Source organism: Drosophila sulfurigaster, chromosome 2R (genome assembly GCF_023558435.1).
Source record: "Drosophila sulfurigaster albostrigata strain 15112-1811.04 chromosome 2R, ASM2355843v2, whole genome shotgun sequence".
Lineage (NCBI taxonomy): Eukaryota > Metazoa > Arthropoda > Insecta > Diptera > Drosophilidae > Drosophila > Drosophila sulfurigaster.
The window spans coordinates 19,966,621-19,987,756 of NC_084882.1; the positions used below are offsets into that span (position 1 = coordinate 19,966,621).

General features: G+C 39.5%; 5 protein-coding genes across 9 annotated transcripts; 4 read left to right on the plus strand and 1 right to left on the minus strand.

Moving 5' to 3' along the window:
- The first annotated feature begins 297 nt into the window (after nt 1-297).
- On the plus strand, nt 298-4,018 carry LOC133838911 (phospholipid phosphatase 5). 3 transcript variants are annotated; one of them, XM_062270166.1, is made up of 4 exons: nt 298-405; nt 1,650-1,939; nt 2,009-2,427; nt 2,491-4,018. In XM_062270166.1, exons 1-4 carry the CDS (start codon nt 364-366, stop codon nt 2,880-2,882), a joined length of 1,143 nt encoding a protein of 380 aa, XP_062126150.1. In that variant the 5' UTR covers nt 298-363; the 3' UTR covers nt 2,883-4,018. The 3 variants fall into 3 exon arrangements, with proteins under 3 accessions (XP_062126150.1, XP_062126149.1, XP_062126151.1); XM_062270165.1 differs by lacking the exon at nt 298-405 and adding an exon at nt 468-795; XM_062270167.1 differs by lacking the exon at nt 298-405 and adding an exon at nt 1,443-1,542.
- Nucleotides 3,708-4,619, minus strand: LOC133838915 (RNA-binding protein 42). The gene has a single exon (XM_062270171.1). The coding sequence runs from the start codon at nt 4,617-4,619 to the stop codon at nt 3,708-3,710; it is 912 nt and encodes a 303-aa protein (XP_062126155.1).
- Nucleotides 4,620-4,989: 370 nt separating this feature from the next.
- On the plus strand, nt 4,990-6,676 carry LOC133838918 (GTP-binding protein Rheb homolog). The gene is made up of 5 exons (XM_062270174.1): nt 4,990-5,292; nt 5,518-5,589; nt 5,794-6,001; nt 6,060-6,189; nt 6,251-6,676. The coding sequence occupies exons 1-5, from the start codon at nt 5,244-5,246 to the stop codon at nt 6,338-6,340; spliced, it is 549 nt and encodes a 182-aa protein (XP_062126158.1). The 5' UTR covers nt 4,990-5,243; the 3' UTR covers nt 6,341-6,676.
- A 594-nt stretch (nt 6,677-7,270) lies between these two features.
- On the plus strand, nt 7,271-9,940 carry LOC133838926 (nuclear pore complex protein Nup93-1). The gene is made up of 4 exons (XM_062270183.1): nt 7,271-7,495; nt 7,551-7,734; nt 7,800-9,187; nt 9,250-9,940. Exons 1-4 carry the CDS (start codon nt 7,338-7,340, stop codon nt 9,911-9,913), a joined length of 2,394 nt encoding a protein of 797 aa, XP_062126167.1. The 5' UTR covers nt 7,271-7,337; the 3' UTR covers nt 9,914-9,940.
- A 209-nt stretch (nt 9,941-10,149) lies between these two features.
- Nucleotides 10,150-19,446, plus strand: LOC133838925 (uncharacterized). 3 transcript variants are annotated; one of them, XM_062270179.1, is made up of 13 exons: nt 10,150-10,285; nt 11,198-11,546; nt 11,616-11,823; nt 12,472-12,543; nt 13,328-13,649; nt 13,717-14,926; nt 14,990-15,349; nt 15,412-15,869; nt 15,930-16,028; nt 16,100-16,410; nt 16,467-16,749; nt 16,809-16,973; nt 17,033-19,446. In XM_062270179.1, exons 2-13 carry the CDS (start codon nt 11,318-11,320, stop codon nt 17,237-17,239), a joined length of 3,924 nt encoding a protein of 1,307 aa, XP_062126163.1. In that variant the 5' UTR covers nt 10,150-10,285; nt 11,198-11,317; the 3' UTR covers nt 17,240-19,446. The 3 variants fall into 3 exon arrangements, with proteins under 3 accessions (XP_062126163.1, XP_062126166.1, XP_062126165.1); XM_062270182.1 differs by lacking the exon at nt 12,472-12,543; XM_062270181.1 differs by lacking the exon at nt 10,150-10,285 and having other exon boundaries at nt 11,185-11,546.
- Nucleotides 19,447-21,136: the final 1,690 nt, after the last annotated feature.

A 21,136-nucleotide genomic window follows, 5' to 3' on the forward strand; every position in this document is an offset into this window, starting at 1 on the left:
TTTATTGAAAAGAATAATAATTAATTCAATAATGCAATAATCTTTATCAATTATTTACCGAAATGTCGTTTTTCCCCCCCATATAAAATTGATGAAAGAATAACATTTCAAAAGTGCCGCCATGGATAAATGTTTAGAGCAATGAACTAACTCAGAAAGTGAACTAATGCTCAGCCCTGCTGTTAACTGAAATTTCCATCTGCAGATGCAGCTGTTGTTTTATTACCCTTTCGATAGAGTCTTTCTGCTGTGTCACAATGATTGTAATTTTTGTCCAATATCGCAAAAATAAATTCATTGTGGAAAAAAGTCTCAAGCATTGTGGCACACTTTAAATCAAGATTTAATCTATTATATGTGATTATGTATAAATCAATATATGTTAATATGGAGAGTTCAGCTAGGGTATGTATGCTTCGGTGTGGGATGATAAGATCTCAAGTAGTGTTATAGCAACGCGACCGCCGGATTAGAGAAAGTTATAAAAAACGGGCAGCAATTAGCAAGTAGTAGTTAGTTTACAAAATATTACTAAAAGTGTCAGTTAAATCTGTGCGCAGTTCAACTATTTAACGACAATCACAGATTACATAGTGGAAAGTCGTAATACTTTACAGTATTGTCGTGCAAACAATAGTTCCAAAGTTGAAGTTTTATTTGAACAGTGCTTTCGATAAAATGCGAAGTAGCGAAAATACGGAGGACACGGATTTGCGTAGCCGAAAATGCGGAAACAACAACAAACTCGATGACGGTGTTCATGGTGACAAATCGTCTTGGTCCATTGAAGCACAGGTGCTGCCATCTATTGATATGTATATGTACTAATATTGGTGTGTCGCTACTTTGCAAGTTAAACACAAGTGACCAGTATAATTAGCAGAGGTGACATACGCTCAAACCAAATATCACGAAGCTATTACATGTGTTTCTGCATGTGCTTGTGTGTACGTGTGTGCGTATCTGTGTAATTCTCAGTGCTGTCAACCCTTGATGACATTAGAAAAACAATAAAGCTAAATACATAACCAAATGCAAAGATAAAAGGTGCATATAACATTTTATACAAAATTTATAGCGAAATTGGTTTAAATGTAGACTTAAAAAATTGGACATATTAAAAAATACAGTTTATATTATTATACAAACATTCTATAAAAAATTAAAAATATTAGATAGATAAACTAGCATATTCAAAGAATTCATACAATTTTTGTATACAATGTTCATAGTTTTCTAAACAACATCATTTTACTATTATTGCAAATCACTTTTGTGTTTATGATGTAATATCATAAATATATTTGAGAAAATATTCATTCATACTTTATAGATAAATGTTTTGCAATACTGAGAAAAAGTAAAAAAAAGCTACATTTAAAAAAGGCCAGAAAACTTGTTTCCCACCCTTTACAGCTGAGTTGGCAACACTGTCATTTAGCCAGGTTAAGATTTTTTATTACGAAGTGAGATGTATTGACGCCACATCATTTCTGCCAAGAAAGAATTATAGCTGCTAAATATAAGCACATACATAGATATGTATGAGTTTGTTTATCTTATCAAAGCACAGAAATCCCACACATATTCAACGCTCATACGAATTTAAGTGACTTGGCGCTAATTGTTATCTCTTATCAATTATTCAGACAACACGAAAAACTAACATAGAACTCAGTGAGTCAACTGACAGCAATTCCCAGGTGAACAATAAAATGTCAACGACTCCAAGCAAGTCTGTCTTGCACCGTAGTAGTCTTGGTGAAAGTTCAACAGAGGATTTGGACATTCGCAGTGCTAACAACATGTGGCGCAATGAGTTTAAGCCAAACGACGAGGCTCCAATTGAAGAACGCGAGGAACAGGTGCCAGCGAGCAAGAAGAGATTCATCGACATAGTTGATGTTGTCATACGCATTGTGATTGTTGTCGTCTTCTTGTGAGTACAATTGGCATCTGTTTTAAAGCCACATAAAAAAATGACTCACGTTTTCCATCCACGTTGCAGCAAATTGGAAACGACGCCCGCATTCAAACGGGAAATACACTCAGAAGAGCTGTGGCTCTACAAGAATCCACGTCGGCCCGATATCGTTAGAGGCGGTGATCTTTTGATACTGGTGATAACTGTTCCCCTGTTGCTCACCTTGATTTTCTATGCGTTCACCAAGAATCGAAGAGATTTCCGTGCTGCCAGCTGGGCCTGGACATTGGCCGTCTGCTTGAATGGCATTCCAACGAGTCTCTTGAAGATTACCGTGGGTCGCCCACGGCCAGATTACTTTTATCGCTGCTTTCCCGATGGCATCATGCTGTTAAATGAAACGGCAAACACGATGGGCTCGTCGCTGCTCGATTTTAATTGCACGGGCATCGCTAGTGAAATCAACGAGGGGCGCAAGAGTTTTCCCAGTGGTCACTCGTCATGTAAGTACACCAAGCTAATCCAAAAATGAAGGCAGTCTCTAATATTTACTGGTATTCTTACAGTTGCCTTTGCTAGCTTTGGATTCGTTACCTACTATGTGGGTGCTAAGCTGCATGCCTTCGACGCTCGTGGACGCGGACAAACGTGGCGTCTTTGCGTTGCCATTGTGCCCCTCATTGTGGCGACCTTGGTGGCTGTCAGTCGCACCTGTGACTATCATCATCACTGGCAGGATGTGACAGTTGGTGCACTAATTGGTCTCGTCTGTGGCTACTACAGCTACAGACAGTATTATCCCTCTATCTTCTCGACAGAGGCGGGCAAACCATTTTCTCGTTGGTCGAGAATCAAGCGCCGTGAGGCAAGTGAGGAGTTGGAGGATACAGGGGATGGTGGCGATGTGCTGAGAAGGCCGCTGCTGGGCAACAGCAAGGAACAGTCCAAGTGGTACTAAGCAAATATATTATCACATAATTAGCTTTACTCTTCTAAGTATTGTTATAGAAAGAGGTTTACATTACCAATTCCTAAAAGGTAATCACCTAACATTTTAATGTTGGCTTTAAAGCACACCACTGTGCAGGATACCAGTGCAGCTTGGCTTAAATAGATATATAGGTGTATCTAGTAGTTTGTAGCATAGTGTAAGCTGGGACACACTAATTCAAATAAGGGTATTATATGTACTTTAGTTCAATTCGAAAGCTTTCTTTGCTAGTCGCCGAAACAAGATGATAATAATGTTGTTGATGATGCTATCGTACAATTAAACTAAACATTGTCTGGGAACAAATAAACATTGACAATATATATCTCGCAACTGAAACCATTTAATTTCGTTGTTCAACAAAATATTCTGAAACATCAAACGAACAATTTACAATAGTTATGATGAAGCTAAAAGAACTTAAGTTCAGAAATCTTAGCTTAAGCTACTATTTCGTTTATGTAAAAAATACTCCGCTAAATCGAACGAACAATTTGTAATAGTTATGACGATGCTATAGTTCAATTAATATCAAAGAAGCTGAGTTCAGACATCTTGTAACTTAAACAATCATTTCGTTATTGTACAAAATATTCCAATAAATTAAACAATTTATCATTTAATTTTCTTCTTTTATTTGGCTAAAATGTAAATTTTAACGAGTTTATCTTTATTTATGCTTATTCTGCAGCAGCAACATCCGAACATTGTAAATACAAATTTGCTACATCCTCAAAAACTGTGACCGAAATCTAGCCTAAATTTTTGACCAAGTGATTCAAATGCATCCCTTTAACCCATGGAGTTAAAGGCCTGCAGGAGCACCTGCTTCTCTCGCTCCTTTTTCTTTACGACATCCAAGCTGCGCTGCCTCCAGGTGCTCTTGCGCAACTTTATGGGTCGACTGCCCACATAACGCCCGTCCATTTCTTTCATGGCGCGTATAAAATCCGCTGGTTCACGAAAGCTGACGAATCCGAATCCCTTGCTCTTCCCAGTTCGTTTATCGCGCACAACACGGGCACGCTGGAACGATGGGAACTTGTTGAATGTACGCGTAAGGACTTCGTCGTTGACATCGTTGCCGAGATCACCGCAGAAAATGCGAAAATCGTCATCCGGCCAGTCGGCCAATGATGAATCCTCCCACACAGTGCCGCCTGCAATTCGGACCGTTTTGCGATCCTTCTTCTTTCGCTCTGTGGTTTGAAATGATTGCAATGCGGATGAGGCACGCGCTGCCTTGATTGCCTCCTCGGCAATGGGATTGGGTCCTGATTTTTCCGCCTTGAGCTTCTTGAGTTTCTGTGTAACATCAAACTGAATGGAATTGATGTTGATATCAATAGCTGGCGCCGTAGCTACTGTGGGCACATGCACCGACTGACGACACTGATACAACTTGGGCGCGCTGCTCAGAACAACGGGAGTGGGGGCCATGGTCTTGGCTGGCGATGTGGATGTTGTGTTGCTGCCCGTGGGTACGAAGGTGGACATGAACGTGGGTGGCGGCGGTATCGGTGGAGGGGGCACCGTTAAACGCGGCTGATGCTGTTGCAGCCTCTGCTGTACGTTTGTATACGTATTTGCCGCGATTATTGGACGCACTTGATTGGGAACGAAAAGATTGCGAGCGGGCGGTTTGGAGATCTCGGCTTCGAAGCGCGACAGTTCGTCCTCGATGTTACGACGCTTGGTGCCCATTGCGAAGGCCGTTTCGTTATAAATAAGTCAAAATTCTAAAAATTAAAATCAATTATTCAATTTTCACGGCAAATGCTTCCCAGACAACAGATGTTTGTAGTGTTCCAGAGTGACCATAAATTGCATATCAAAAGATACCCTAAATCTCTTTTCCGTCAAACTTGGCTACAAATAATATAAAAACATAGATTTATTTTGCAAATTTTATTTAATTTGTGTTATCTTAATATATGTAAATATATATAATTAAAATGTTAGTGCCATACGAACTGGTCTAAATACGGTATAAATTTAGTACATGTGCCGGACAAGAAAAGTTTCTATTGCAACTCTGTTAGTGTATCGAGCTGATGTGAACTTCGATATTTTTCATAATACCGATAATTCTAGTTGTCGCTACAACAGCTTAGTGCAAGAAATAATACATAATTTAATTAAACAATAAAAAAAAATTGCATTGCGTTTTAACCAATTTGACTGTGATAGCAGCAAGTATTTTCGAAGCGAATCACATAGCTCAAAAAGAGGCACAGGTGAATCGCAGCTCATACAAACACACTCACATTGTTGAAAGCAACAACAACAATTGTACAAAGTTGAAATAATTAATTGGCGTACATAATAATGCCACCAAAAGAACGCAATATAGCTATGATGGGTTACCGTTCAGTCGGTAAGTACAATGCTAATCTTCTCCAGCTACAACTTTAGTCTGACTAACGTTGTTAATGCTACAGCTGCTGTTGAAGTATTTAAAGTTCGTGGGTGCGTGTAGCCTTGTTGTTGTTGCTTGTGCTGTAATTGCGTAGTATTTTGACAACACAGATACAACAACGACAACAAGAACGACGCAGCAAACAATTTTGTACATCATAACAAATAATTGCGTCTCCAATAGGTAAATCATCGCTCAGTATACAGTTTGTTGAAGGCCAATTCGTGGACTCTTATGATCCAACAATTGAAAATAGTAAGTAACAAATATGAACATATGTATGTACTCATAAACTTAACAGCTGTTTCTTGGAAAATATAAACAGCATTTTCACATCATTTAAAATTAGTCATTTTTATGAAGGACGATAGTCAACTGTTCATGCGCTTTATTCATGCACAAAGAACGCAATTCGACATTAGCACGAGCTTAACACAATTTTTACATAATTTATTACAGCATTCACCAAGGTTACGCGAGTCAACTCGCAGGATTATGGCGTTAAACTGGTCGATACAGCTGGACAGGACGAGTATAGCATATTTCCGGTACAATATAGCATGGATTTCCATGGCTATGTGTTGGTATATTCCATAACTAGTCAAAAGTCTTTTGAAGTTATCAAAATTATCTACGAAAAGCTGTTGGATGTGATGGGCAAGAAATAGTATGAACCACTTTAACCCTTTCCCTTAAATCTGCCTAAAAATTAATCGTTGTTGCAGCGTACCTGTTGTCTTAGTTGGAAATAAGAAAGATTTGCATCAAGAGCGCACAGTTTCCACAGAGGAGGGCAAGAAACTGGCTGAATCCTGGCGAGCAGCATTTCTCGAAACATCTGCTAAACAAAATGAAGTGAGTTTAAAGCATACAATTTATACTTTCGAATTTTTCCATATCGTTTTATCTTTTATAGTCTGTGGGCGACATTTTTCATCAATTACTGATGCTAATTGAGAACGAGAATGGCAATCCACCAGAGAAGAGCAGTTGTATTGTATCATAAGTGTAAAGCGAAAATGGCAATGGCAATATGAAATCGGTTCATTATCTATTCTTATGTAAAGAATTTTTGTCTGAGAAGCATGAAAACATATACAAACTAGTAGTTACTAAGTTAATACGGCAAATAAAAACAAAAACACAATCACACAAAAACTAACAACAAATATTGAGGTGCCACAAATTAATGCTCAGCAGCGATTGTGGTAACCGTTTAGAAAACAAAGCAGGTTTAAGTTAGTACACTTTTTCACAATAACAATAACAGTTACAAAATTTATATGCAAAACTTACAATGTCTTTAGTTTCAATTTAAATATAATTTGTACTATTAATCCAATATCTTTCGTATTGTTTTCTTTTTTAATTGAGTTAGCTATTAATTTTTCCATACGTGCTGATTAATTAGCCATTATAATTATTATTTCTTAATATTCATTTTTATTTCCATGTAATAAAGTAAAGTATTAAAAATTGTTGGACTTCAATTTATGGAAAGGGGTTTCGACGAGTATTGTAAAAAATGATTAAAATACAACAGTATTTTTGTCAAGTAGAGCATTTGAAAACTAATCGGAGTAAAAGAAAATTGATCTGACCTACTTAAATAAACATCCTGAAAACCTTTATTTTATATGATTTTCCAATAAATAAAAAGAGCGATATTTCCGCTGAATCAAAGTATCAAATTACAAAATTAAATGGTAATTTTTTTTTTTTGCCTAATCAAGTTAATTATAAATATTGTAAGTTATTATTATGTATGACTTCATCAGTGGAGTTTTTTTTTTTTTTTTTTTTGTGTTAAACTCAGCGCCAACATTGCAGTGTTGTAAAAGTGGGAAGGTGACAACGTCGCTGTTTACCACTAAGCATATTTACAGTCGCAGTGCTGGAAAGTAAAACATGTCAGAAAAATGCGTTGTTAAGCACTGTACATTGTTTACAGTCAGTCCGCGTTTTTATTTGTGCGTTGAGGCAGTAATTGTTTGTTTGTCGAAATGGATTTAAATACATTGCTGCAACGTGCACAAAATCTAGCAAAAGGAAGCGCGGAATGTGAATTGCCAGGTGTGGAGAGAACGCTGCAGCAGGTGTTGCAAGCCACAGAACAATTGCACAGTCGAGTCACCCAAACGGGCGCCAAAGAAATACAAGCGTATGAAGAAATGACATTCTTATTTTACCGACATTTTAGAACTTGTATAATTTAGGCAAATACTGCTGGGATCCAAGGGCATTGATTTGCCTAAACTAAACCAAAAACTCGAGGCGCTTCAAACGGGAAAAACATTTGAACCAGTGGAAGCTGCCAATGCCGACACAGATGTCTCCACATTTTTGAAGAATGAACGAGAAAATGCGATTCTCTCTGTCATCGAGGATACCAACAAGAATGTACATAAGTTAATTTCACTCATATATGAATTATTAAAATTCCATATAATTTTGTGCTTTCGCAGATTAGCGACTCTGTGAATAAGCAAAAATGGGGCAACTTAATAAGCAACTGGAACGAAGAGAAAACCCGTTTGCTGGATGCCCTAATTGCGCCCTCACAGAATTTCATAGATCTGCAGCGGCTGCCCGAACAGATAATCCTAAACCCCGACAGCTCTCCTCCTTCCTGTCTGGATAAACTGAGCTTGAAGTACGCCCAGGAATTGTGCCAATACAATGGACTAGTCTTGAGAGGTCGCCCACGGCCCAATTTGGTGCAGAGATTCGCCCAACTAGCTAGCCAGTTTGGCGATGCACGTCTGGCCGAGATGTGGATGTTGCTCGCGTGTGTGACACAAGTGGGTGAAGTACCCACTACACCTTGTGATCCTATTAAAAGCCGCCAGCAGCGTCCAGAGTTTGTGCAGCATGCTAAAACGTATCTGGAGCGTCGCTACAGACTCTACATCAGTTCGGTCATGGTGGCCAGTGCCGATAGCTATCAACTGGTGCGCAACTATGTGAGCCAACGGTTTAACGGACAGCAGATCATTGGTTTAGTGGACACAGCCGGTGGCAAACCATTGTGGCCACTCATCTATTATAGCTTACGTTGCGGCGCCGTCGATACTGCTGTGGAATTTCTGCGTGAGGCTGGACCGAGTTGTGATGAGTTTGCCCAGCTCATTGCGGATCGTCAAGCGGGTGTCGTGAACTCGAAAATCGAGAGTCAACTGAAGCTGCAGTATGCCAACAAAATACGCAACACTACGGATGCCTATAAGAAGGCCGTCTACTGCATTTTGCTTGGCTGCGATACGAATGAAGTGCATGGCGAGGTTGCCAAGACCATTGATGACTTTCTCTGGATTAAATTGGCTATGCTGCGTCCTGGAGATGCAGCTGGCTATAGCCACTTGCAAACCTCGTTTATTGAAAACTATGGCGAAAAGTATTTCAATGCAAGCCAGCAACCACACCTATACTTCCAGGCGTTGGCGCTTACCGGTCAGTTTGAGGCTGCTATTGAATTTCTTTCCCGCACCGATGCCAATCGTGTGCACGCCGTGCACATGGCCATTGCCCTCAATGAGCTGGGCATTTTGGGTGGCGTGCGCAGCGTAGCTCAGCCTCTGCTCACCATTGACATTGCGGATCCGACGCCTATGCGTCGTCTGAATCTGGCGCGTCTCATTCGCCTCTATGTGCAGCGTTTTGAGAGCACAGACACCGCCGAGGCGCTGCACTATTATTATACGCTGCGAAATTTGCATGATGCCAAGGGGCGTAACATGTTTTTGACGTGCGTCTGTGATCTGGTCGTGGACAGCGGAGTATTGGACACCAGCATCTTTGACCTGATATTCGGACAACGCAAGACGGGCATTGTAGCCGATCAAGAACTCAGTGGGTAAGTTTAATTATTTTCCTTCATTAAAGTAAATAGTACCTTAACAATAAATGTTTCCACAGCGGTTTATTTCGACAATTTAGCTGTCCGGAGTTTGATACACAAACGATAGCTGGCTTGGTAGCTGATGAGCTGGTTGCCCGTGGCAGCTTTGAGATGGCAGTGCGCTTGTATGATATGGCTGGTAAACTAAACCTGGCACTGAAACATATTTCCATTCTATTGGCTCAAGTGGTGCAGCAGCCGGCCGTAGAAGGCACATTGCGTGCCCGGCTCAGCTTGGAGACTGAGCGTTACAGCAAACTGCTTAGTGCACGGAACACGGAGATTGAACCCAAGATCCTTATAAGCTTTTCGTTGCTGCGGGATCTGCTTAAGTTTTTCGATAACTACAATGAAGGCAAGCATTTGGTGGCGCTAGAGCAGCTCGATCACACAAGACTTATACCGAATAACGTTCAGGAGGTGGATGAATGTCTGGTGAACGTTCGTCGTTTAAGTGGTGAGGTCATCAAGGTAATACCTGATGTCATGGTGGCCGCAATGGACATTATCCATATGAAGTACAAGCAGATGAGATCGGGCACAGAACCAGTTAGCATAATGCATTACGAGCAAACACAACAGTTGCGTGAACGTGCCAAAGCCATTGCAAACATGGCAGCTACGATGCCCTATTGTCCCACAAACCAGCGGCTGTTGCAGCTCGAGCTGTTGATGCATTGAGAACAGCAATAAAAATGCAGAATTAAACTTTTTCAACTGTTTACATTGATTTAACGGGTATTTAATATCATTATTTCCGTTAATTAATTAAAATAAGTTTTTGCTGTTAATGTATTTCAAAGGCTTTACATTTTAAATTGCCGCTTATTGTGTAAAAGTAGTGTTGTAAAACATCTATACACGTCAGCTGCACTTGGCGTGGAACCAGCTGACGCCTGCGTCGCTTGAGAGCACTGTATAAATGATATTATGTACCAAAATCTAGTTCGGTCACATTACGCTTCTGCTCGAGATGGCAATAAATTTTTTTGTAGAAAACGCGTACTTTTTCTAATCAGCAATATGTTTTCGATGGTATAAAAAACAGCAGTTGTAAGTGTCCTATATGTGTGCCTTCAATATGCAATTATAAATTTTACATACAACAGATTCATGTTGCTTTTGTGCTGCGTATATAAATTTTAATGAAGCGCAGTTTTGTATGTGTAGTCTGTGTGTGTGTACGGGTTTTGTCTGTCGCCGCTTTTGGCTCAGAAGAGTAGCAGGTGTGGGCTGCACATGCTAAAAAACTAACTTTAATCGCAACTTGATATTTAAAACGAGGTAAAAAAACACAAAAAAGAAGACAGCGTAACACAAAACCGACGACGACAACTTCGAGTGGTAGTTTGCGTGTGTGTGTGTGCGCGCGTGTATGTGTTGCGTATGGATTCGCGTGCGTGTGCCGCAATTAAACAATAAGAAGCACAAGTGCTGTTTGTGTTTGTGTTGTGATGGATGGGCTTTGATGGTTGGGTCGGGGGTGGTGATGCGGCGGTTTGTTTGTCTGTGTTGTGTTGGGCGTGGAACGCACAATTGCCAGGCGAAACTTTTTTTTGTTGTATTTTTTGTTGAAGCAGAGGAGACTGTGTCCGAGAATCCGTCTCGTCAGAGTTAACGAAGCACGAAATTGCGTTAATGTTGAGAGAGTTGTGAAAGGTTGTGTGTGTTTGCATTCGCCAGCAAAGCTAGTTAATGATTAAAATGTTAAGCCTATAGTACTTGAATTGCCTGCGCAAAAAAGCAAACGTGAAACGAAAATGTGTCTGGCCTCGTAAGTAAACTAATTGTTTACATGATGAGTGCTCTCGATCTTTGCATCGCTGGAATTTTTTCATGAAATTATATTGTGAGCGATCGCAATAAAAACAAATACACATGCGAGATATTTTCAATTAATGATTTCAATTGCTGTTTTTGTGGATTTAGCAGATTCCATACATATTTTTTTGATTTTCTTTGCAGCTTTTGATTTTCGTTTGAAACGATTGAGCAAAAGGCAATAACACCAACAACAACAACAGCAACAACACGCACAGTCTGGCAATGGACTAAACAGCTGCTAGCAAGGAAAACAACCACACTATGTCACTGCAACCGCCAAATGCAGCCGCTGCGAACAGCGCTGCAAGTAGCGGCAATGGCAACGGCAACCATCAGTTGCTGCGACCTCAGACGCTTGCTGCGCCGGATCGTGAACCCGTCGAGTTTAACATCAATTTGGTTGGTGCACCACCCGAAGTGGAGCAACTGGTGGACCAAATTAAATGCGTAGCCGAGCAGTTTCTCTATCACTGGAAAAGTTTTCCCATTGGTAAATTGCTTACTATGGAAATTCAGCGACTATATTATAAACATTCCATTATCTATTACATTTCTCTAGTGCTACCACAGCCATTGGCCAGTGGCAGCCTAATTGTGACGACGCAGAATGCGACAAATAGCGTCAGCGGTCGCAAGAAGCGACCCATTAATCAGAGTGACCTATTTATAGCGCCGCCCTTTGATGAACTGGATGCGGTTGCCTCCGATGGCAGCGGCGAGCCGCGTCGCCTCACAAATGCACAATTGAAAAGTTTACGCGAAACTGGGTGAGTTTTGGGGTCGCATGCAACAACAAATCGAAACCGAAAATGAAACTGAAGAGCTGCTAATAATAATAGTGTGATGATGATCAAGATAATGATGATGATGGCGCAGTCAAGCAGCAAATATGCAGCTAAAATAGAAAGAAACATAAAACAATGAAGCATGCAGAGGGCGTTACACATATTTTGTTTAATCATTAAGCAAATTTCGCTTCGTATACGCAATACGCGTTAAATATGCTGCTTTGCATGCGTATACGTAACATAAATGCCGTCATAAATGCTGCTGCTGCTGCTGCTGCTATTGCAATTTGTCTAAAACGCTTCGCCAAAGAAAGCAAAAATAAATAGGCAGCAAACAAATCATTTGTCACATTGCGCACGCACCACAAAGCCACAAAAGCTAATCGCAACAAAAACAAAACACAAAACTCTAGCATGTCTTTTTCAAGTCTTTATTGGGGGCGGCAGAAACATCTACTATACAATTTTAAACTTAATTTGCATGCAACACTTCTGATCACAAAAAAAAACACACAACTAACTTCTAACAAACATTAAATGCGCAAATGTCTGTGTGTGTGTCTGTGTGTTTAAAGTTGCAATTAACGTAAACCAAAATGTGTTTGTATGTGAAATATTTCTGTAAAGCTTGCAAAAGGATAAATATGGAAAGCCGAAGAAATTAACTTTGGAACAATTGGAAACAATACGTAAAAATGGGTAAATAAACAACAACAAATAAGCAACGAACAACTAAAAAACAAAACCGATATAAATGTTTTGCGTGTTTGCCATTTGCAATTAAAAAACATTAATTAGTCAGTGTTACCTACGCCATAATGTACATACTATATATAAATATATAGACTATATATTTTCATTTTCAAAACCCAACATGCATAAATTATGCGTGTGCTACATTAAGTTGTTTTGTGTATTTCTTTAATGTGTGTACTACTCATAAATTTTTAGCTACGTCAAAATTGATGCATGCAAAAATCGACAAAATCGAAAATCGACAACAAAACAAATGCATGCAAAATGAATGAGCGAAATTTTGAAATGTCTTAGCAAACTCCCCCAACCTTTGAACCATAATTATTTTAATCGTGGGTCTTCCCTTCATAGAGTCACTTTTTGCGCGATAAAGCGTGAAATTTTATTTGGTTTACATTTGAAATTCATTTTTAGTTCAGACTTAGGATAGTTACTACTAATCTCATTTCATTTCATTAACACAACGCATTTCACACACCAATTGATACTCAACTAACGCACAAACAAAATTCCAAAAAAAAACACATTCACATCATATCACACCATCTGGAAACATTACACAGAGAATCTGGACCACGCTTGAGCATGCCAATTCAATTTGTCATTAAGTTATGTGTGTATTTATCATATTGTATGTGTCTTATCTGTTGCCTCACGCATTCGCTTTCCTCATTTCCCTATTGAAATAATCACTAACATTTTGTACTTGTCTATTATTTACACACAGTGAATTCGATGTGCCGAGCTTGCACTTTACCGGCCAAGTGCACAAATGGCGTCTGTCGCAGCTGTTGCAGAAGGGAACACTGCGAGCCCACGACTCCTTTCTCAGCGATCTGGCGTTGGCAGCACGCTTTGTCGTCGTCACGGCCCGTGCTCGCATCTTCTCGCATTTCTTTTCTGTGGTGCATGCAGCGCATGCACTGCTCGATGCTCTCATCCGGTTGGCGGACATGTTTATTGGTGTGCCAGCGTTGTTGGCTCACAATCTGGACTATAAGATCAAAGAGGAACGCTGCCGTTTTCTAATTGCCGAGCTAGTGTGTCGGGTAAGCGCTTTACTTTTTACTTACTTTTTCGTACTCCTTTCTGATAATTGTCTTTGCCTTCTTGCAGCCCGAATTCGAGGATTGTCTGGATGGCTTGTGTTCCTATGTGCGCAAGATGCTGCGTCGTGCCACCATGGAAAAGTTTGATTTCAACAGCTGCGAGGTGACACAACCGGTGCCATATCTATTCCTCACACCCAAGGGCCAGGAGATTGATCTACGCTTGTTCTGCCGCGATATCATGCGGAAAGCGTTGCCCATTTTGGTTGGCATATTGGAGCGCGAGACACGTGGTTGGTTTTTGCATTTCCGCGAGCGCCTCATTGCCGAACTGCGGGCCAAGAAGCTGAACGATAAGGAGATCGAGGAGGAAGTCAACGAGGCGGTCATGAAGGAATATTTGCAGCGTGTCTACAGCTCGATTATGTCGAATGCCAAGTTGGCAGAGTTGGGCAATGGTGTGCCCCAATTGCTGGTGGAGCAGGCGCAATCGGTGGTCATCATGTACAAGGCGGTGGACAAGGTGCAACAGGATATTAAGCGCACACGTGAGGATCACCAGAAGTGCCTGTCCAACGATCACTCTGTGTTGTCTCGTGTTGCGCCCTGGCTGCGTTCGAAGCTGCGCAATGCCGAGCAGCACAAGCTTTACAAATGCGCCTGGTCGGCGCATGAGGAGGCGTTGAAGATGTGCAGCCAGCACAATTTGCATCAGACCGCCTACTTTTTGTCACGCGATTTGGCTTTCATGAAGGAACGAGAGCCTGTGCTGCTAAAGGAGCTCAAGAATGCCAAGACACCTACGCGTAGCTTCCAGTGGGCATGTCGTATTTGGTCGCCGCAGGCGTGGATCATTCGACGCAATTTCCAAGGGCAATCCGATGTGATTCCCACCGTGATAAGTCAGCAAGCTACATCAATTGTTACCCCACGCTCGGATCCCAGCCAGCCTGTATTTCTGGTGGAGAAGGAAATGCTACGCACGACCAGTACTCGTTGGCCCTTCTGGAGGCTATTGAATCTGTTGCAGCGCACTTGGTGTTGGACTTGGAACATGATGTTTCTGCTTGGCATTTTGGTACCGTGGTGCAGTCCGCTGGGATTGCGTGCACTCTTCTGCATCAAACCCTTCATGCCGGATCTGGAACTATCGCAAATCAATGGGACACTCTTTCCCCGCAAAACCAGCATCACGCAGACCTTGGCCTCGCGTCTCATCGAGCTCTGGCGACACATATCAAAGTCACGAACGCATTTCGAAACGGAACCGGATACAGGTGAGACATTGAATAATTTGAGATTGCCATTTCAATAATAATATTTCCATATATTATTGGTAGGCTTCATTGGCAAGGGTTTGACTCGCAATTTGAATCGCACTTGGAACTATTTTGTCAAAGGATTCCTGGGCACTATTGTCATTCTGTTTGCATTCCCACTGATTTGCCTGGCAACCAGTTGCCTTAGCATTGGTCTGGCATTGTGTGCACCGCTTTGGATACCCGTGTTTGTGCTCCTGCTTCACATCTACATGATACTGGTGTATGATTTGGATGCCCCGGATAATACGCGAAATCGATATTGCATTCTGCTAGAGGCGCTCGTCTGGAACTTCCTTGTACAGGGCCTGCTGCAGCCACTGGCAGCAATTTTGGTAGCCACGCTGCTTTGTCCGCTTGCAGCAGGCCTTGTATTAATAGGTACTTAAACCATTGTTCGGATCTTAATGGACAGTTAATAATTATTGTCATTACTTTGTTAGTTGGCGTTGTGCGATACACGTTCCGTTTGCTTTGGGATTCGCTCACGTTTCATTTGTTCATCAAGAAATGCGGTCGTGTGCCAGCTTCGGATAGCATTGCTGTGAAACGGATTGCTGGACCCGGTTTGGCACTGGATTATTACTTCATCATACGCCCCGAACAGGCTTTGGCAGCACTAGAGGCTAAAATGGAACTGGATGAGCTGCAGGCGTATCAACATGCCACCGAACGTGTCGTGCTGCAACCGCAGCAAGATTTCCTGCAGTTTGTCGAAGCCTGTTTTGGACCCTTCTCCGCTCAGCTGTCGAAGACGGGTCCATATTTGGCGCTTGACCGGGAGGCACAGGATTTAATGAGCACACTACACGAGAAGCTGGAGAAACGACGTAGAGAGCTGCAAACGACATTAACCACACAGGTCAAGTCGCGCATTAAGCTGAATACCAAAGAATTGAAGGTAAAGAAACTTATAATCTAATGTATAAAGTGCTCTTAATTAACATTTCGATTGCCGTAGATTGCTATACAACTGGCCGCCCATTTACTCGAGAAATACTATCCGTCTCATGTCATCGGTAGATTGTCGATAAGCGAAGAAGAATTTTGGGATAACAAGGTAAATAAAGTCTAGAATTGAAAGTAATAATGAATTATGTTTAATTAATGTCTTTTTTTTATTGTTTATAGGGTCTCTCGGTCAATGATTGGCCGGGACTCGCTGGTCTCATTTACACAGAGATATTTAGTTTAGATTTTCTAACGCCATTGACTGAAAACGATACGCATTTTAAACTAGAACCACATGCCTCGCTTGATCTAATACGTTATACGGAGATGGTTAAGAATGCCAACGATGTGATCGGTTCGAAGGGCCTCGACTTGCTGGGCAATGTGTATGCGCCACGTGGCAATGTCCAGGTGCATTTACCATTTCTTGAAGTGACTGCTTTCAATCCGCGATCACGCATCACGTTAACTTTCCGTAAGCCTGAGAAGCGGTAAGGAAATGTAGTAGATTGTAAATTAGAATTGTTAAATATCTTATTTTATGCAGCGATATGTCGGTGGGTTTAACGACGCCGCGTGTGCGTGCACATCGTGCACAACATGTGCCAAAAGCGGCACAGGATGCCCCCAAGCCTTGGCGTCCATGGAAGCAAAAGAGCAGTGAGCGTAGCGTTACCGAAAAGCTACTCATACCGCTGCCTGTTCCGCATCCTGTGCACATTGCAATTGCTATTTACAATCGCGATACGGAGCAACCCATACCCTTGGACTCGGAGCTAGTCTGGGAGATACTTAAGTCCATCGAGGACTGTCAAGGCGGCGATGCAATGGTGCGTATACGCAATGAGCTTAATTAAATTCGAATTAATTCATGTACTTGCACTCACAGGCTGTACATTCAGTGGCGCGTTACCATGGAGCGGTGATGGAGTCGAGCAATGATTCTCTCGCCACCAGCAGCAGCATTGGCAGCACTCGAGAGTCTGGCTCTGGTTCAGTGTCTGGCTCGGCAATTGGCAACGGCACCGAGACTTTACCCTGTGGCAATCGAGAGGTAAATAATTCGATAAATTTTAACGTAATTAGAAATTAATGGTAGCGTATTCCAAACAGGTTTGCACGCAGGTGAAAGTTGATGCAGAGCCTGCGCCCAGCGCCTCTGGTTTCCATTGGACGCTGAGCAATTGGGGCGCGGCACAAACGGCACGTCGACGCACCAACTCAAATGTGCGCGTTGACTTGGCTAGTCCCGAGGATATATCGCTGGATACGGATAGTTCGCGTGCTGTTTTCAACAATGCCTACGGCACCACTGTCTAAATTGCTTGCCATCAGCATCTACAACTTTATATATACATAGATATATATGTATACATTTAGGTACAAATACGAGTATGTATGAATGCGTGTGAGCGCCGCTTCGACGCCTTAGCTCGCCTGCATTTTACTTCAAACAACATTCAAATTATTCGCATTATCTGCAGTTAGGCTTTTGTATATGACACGCATAACCAAAATGGCATTTTGCGAATTAATAGCTTTATTTGACTAAAACTCGTTCGATTGATAATGGGCTATATGTTGGGCACTCCCCGAATTGTTTGTGTGGAGGGTATTCGAATGGCTTAAGCAGGCATCGCTAGTTAAAGTGTAGTATGGAACAAATTTATTCATATACATATATCTACATATATATATATTTACATACACATATGCGTATATGGTATACATATATAATTGAGTTGATAGTATACAAAAACTTATTCACATACACTGATACACATTCACACTCACTCACACACAAACAAACTCTAAACAAAAAAAAACAACAAGAACTTATTTCTAGTCGCAAGCAAATTTTATGCAGAAATTTAACTCGAATTCTTCTTATGCAACTAACAATTAGGAATACTACAAGCTATAGCTTCACGCTCGAACAGCTTTAACAAGCAAGCAAAGGAAACATTTAAGATCAGTTGTAGTTTTTAGCTTTTGTTCCGATTTGTACAATAACAAATCAACTAATACTGCGCTGTGTTCCAACAGCAAATTCCGTCGGCATTTCAATCGCTTTAATTTTGTCTGTCTGAAAACACATTTCAAAATTTAGCTTCATTTACAAATGAATTAATGGTTTCAATGATAGATTTGATCATTAAATTGAGTTAACCAATAGTGAGACTTATAAATCCACGTGGATAGTTTCAATGATAAGAATTTCAAATCCTTTTTTTATAGAGTAGATAGATATTGCATGAGATCATTAACACTGACCGATTTACAAATATCATCTTCATTATAAAGCAGAAGGTTCAAAAGTATTGTGTTCCTATATACAAAGTATTGTATTGAAATTGTATTTTCAATTAGGAATCTCAAAATGTTAGTGCTCCCTTGGATCGATGCTCAGACAGATAACTGATCAATTGCAATTATATATTTGATTTAATGAAAATTAACTGATTGAATTGATATCAAAGTACAAGTATAGCAACAACTGTAAACAATAGAAGACTATTAGTTATTATCACCATTTCCCCGAATCAGTTTTGTTGAATATTCCAAAAGAAATACAAATTTTGACCGATGGAAAATTAAATTCTGGCACCACTGTGCAATGGCCATGAGATTTTCTTTGTACCTAAGAAATACAAGGACCTAATTTTAACAAAACATAAGTAACGATAAATTTTAATTATACTAGATGCCACGAATTGTACTATGAGAAGTTAATGAAATATTGTTAATTAATATTAAATATGGTATAACAACTAATTTATATACTTACACATTGTAACAGACAGTACGTGTATTAAGTACTATGTTTTTAATACTACTTCGATTCCTTCTCTTTCTCTTCCAAACGAAAAACGCAAACATATACACAATTGAACATAAATAAATAGTATAAACAAATAAAATAACATATTGTACAACAAAAACCAAAAAAACAACAGCATTAAACAAAGGCAGTAAATTATACCATTAAAATGTAACTTTTCACATTTATAAATCTAGTGAGATTAAAATATACAAATTATGATTGTTAACAATTTTTCAAAAGTATCTGCCGCTTTCCAATTAATTAGCTGTTATCCGTATTACAAATCTTTCTTCCCCCGCCCATTCTTACCTATACATATGCCCTCCAAAGTATTCTATATCCAATCTTTTTCAATATTGTTATTTTAACTGCCACACAACTTTTAGTATTATTTTATAACATTATCTATAATTATTTACACACACTATGCACTGCTCACTAACCTCATTTTATAACTTCAGCAGCTTCCAGTGTTTGATTTTTCTATACCTTTTTTTTAATAATTATATACTACAAAAATAATGCAATCTGCTAACTGTTCAGTTGAGACTAATCTGAGCACTTGCTTCGATCGGTTTCAATTGAGCATTTAAGCAAACTAGCCCTAATTATGATTTTAAGCAAAACATGAACAAATTGAATGAAATTTTTACATATATTCATACATATATATGCATACAAATATACATACATACAAGCATAATTATGTAGTTATACAACTTAAACAAAAACCATACAGATTGAAACCAGAAACGATAATCTCAAGAGCGCATTGAACAATTTTATGAAAATGAATCGTAGTTTAATTAATATGTAATAAAACAAATGTTGGATAAAAAATAAATATACATAGTGTTTTTATTTTAATATAAGCATTATTTTAAAATTCGTATATGCTGCTATGATTGGCATCAGTAACAGCTTTCTACTATTCAACGACCACTTCAGCTTGCTGCTGACTTATGTTCGCCTGGTGTTTTACCTGCTTATTTCAACAGCTGGCGACGGCATCAACAAGAGACGCGTTCTTAAAAGTGTACTGCATACTTTTAAGGGCACACAAAAATAATTTAAGCATTCTGAAAATTAGTACTTCGGCGGCTATATCCTCGCTTAAGTGTTTAGAACATGGCTTCCCAAGATCACAAAATCAACTCTAACGATTTACACTCAAGAAAATGAATCAAAAATTCCCTAGTTGTGCGCTATTTTCTGTTTATTAAAAAGATCCTTGTTACCTTGCACGAAGTTAGTCCTGTGTTATATGTCAATATGTTTTGTTATATGATTGGGCAAAAAGACATCACGATCTTCCTTCAAATGACCGAGAATCGATTGAATATTTTAATTGTAGAGCAATTTTTTACGTCTACCCTTGATCAAAATTTGATAATTTTTTATTTGTAGAGAAATTTATCAAATCCTTGAATACCAAAAAATCTGGTTATCCTGGATACCAAAAGATATATTCTTACGAGATCCTATAAGAGTTGATCGTGTTATGATGATGTAGATGATATCATTCAACATAAAAATATCCTTAAAACTTTGGATAACCGGATAATCTTCCTTTTTAGCATGAGAATTTGTTTCCGATGATAGAGTTTGTAGATTATGAATTTCTTTTTATTAAAATAGCTTAATTATTAAACAGATTCTTAGGAATATTAATTAATTGTTAGCTTATAATAAAATTAACCAACAAAACTCGCATCGAGTACAAGGTAATAAACAATTCGAAACGGTGAATATATAAGGGAACGTATAATCACAATAACTGATTTTCTGTTTGATTTCTTGATTGCAACTGTAGATTTGATGATGATTATTGTAATTTACAAATTACGTTTGTATGTTTATATATTATTAACAAAATAATGAATAAGTAACTTAAAAAACAGCTCAAATTAACAATTAAGTAAATTTTCCAAGTCGCTTTGCGACACATTGCCATTGAAACAGTGTATATAAAGTGGGTATAAAAAGGTTATAGAAATAGTTGGGGATAGGAGAACAACTTGTGGAAATGCGGATCAAGAAATCCACTAAATAACATTTTAACAGCCCTAAGTTCTCTGAGTGAGTGTACTAGTTATATATGAAGGTACTTTTCTTAGTTAAAGTACATGGTTTTTTCATTTTTGATTTTTTACTTAGAAATGGTCGAGTCTAATAAACTGTCTTGAGAAAATGTTTTACTGGCATTCGATTATAAGTAATACAGATTGGATACAAATAGTATATGGTCCGGAGTAGTAAAAGATCTCCGAGTTTTCTTCTAAAAACAAACGGAATTATAACATTTTATAATGGGGCTTCCCGAGTGACCAACTACTGACTGAGATTGGAACAAATTACGAATGGAAAGTAGTGCCGAATACTTTTTAAGTTAA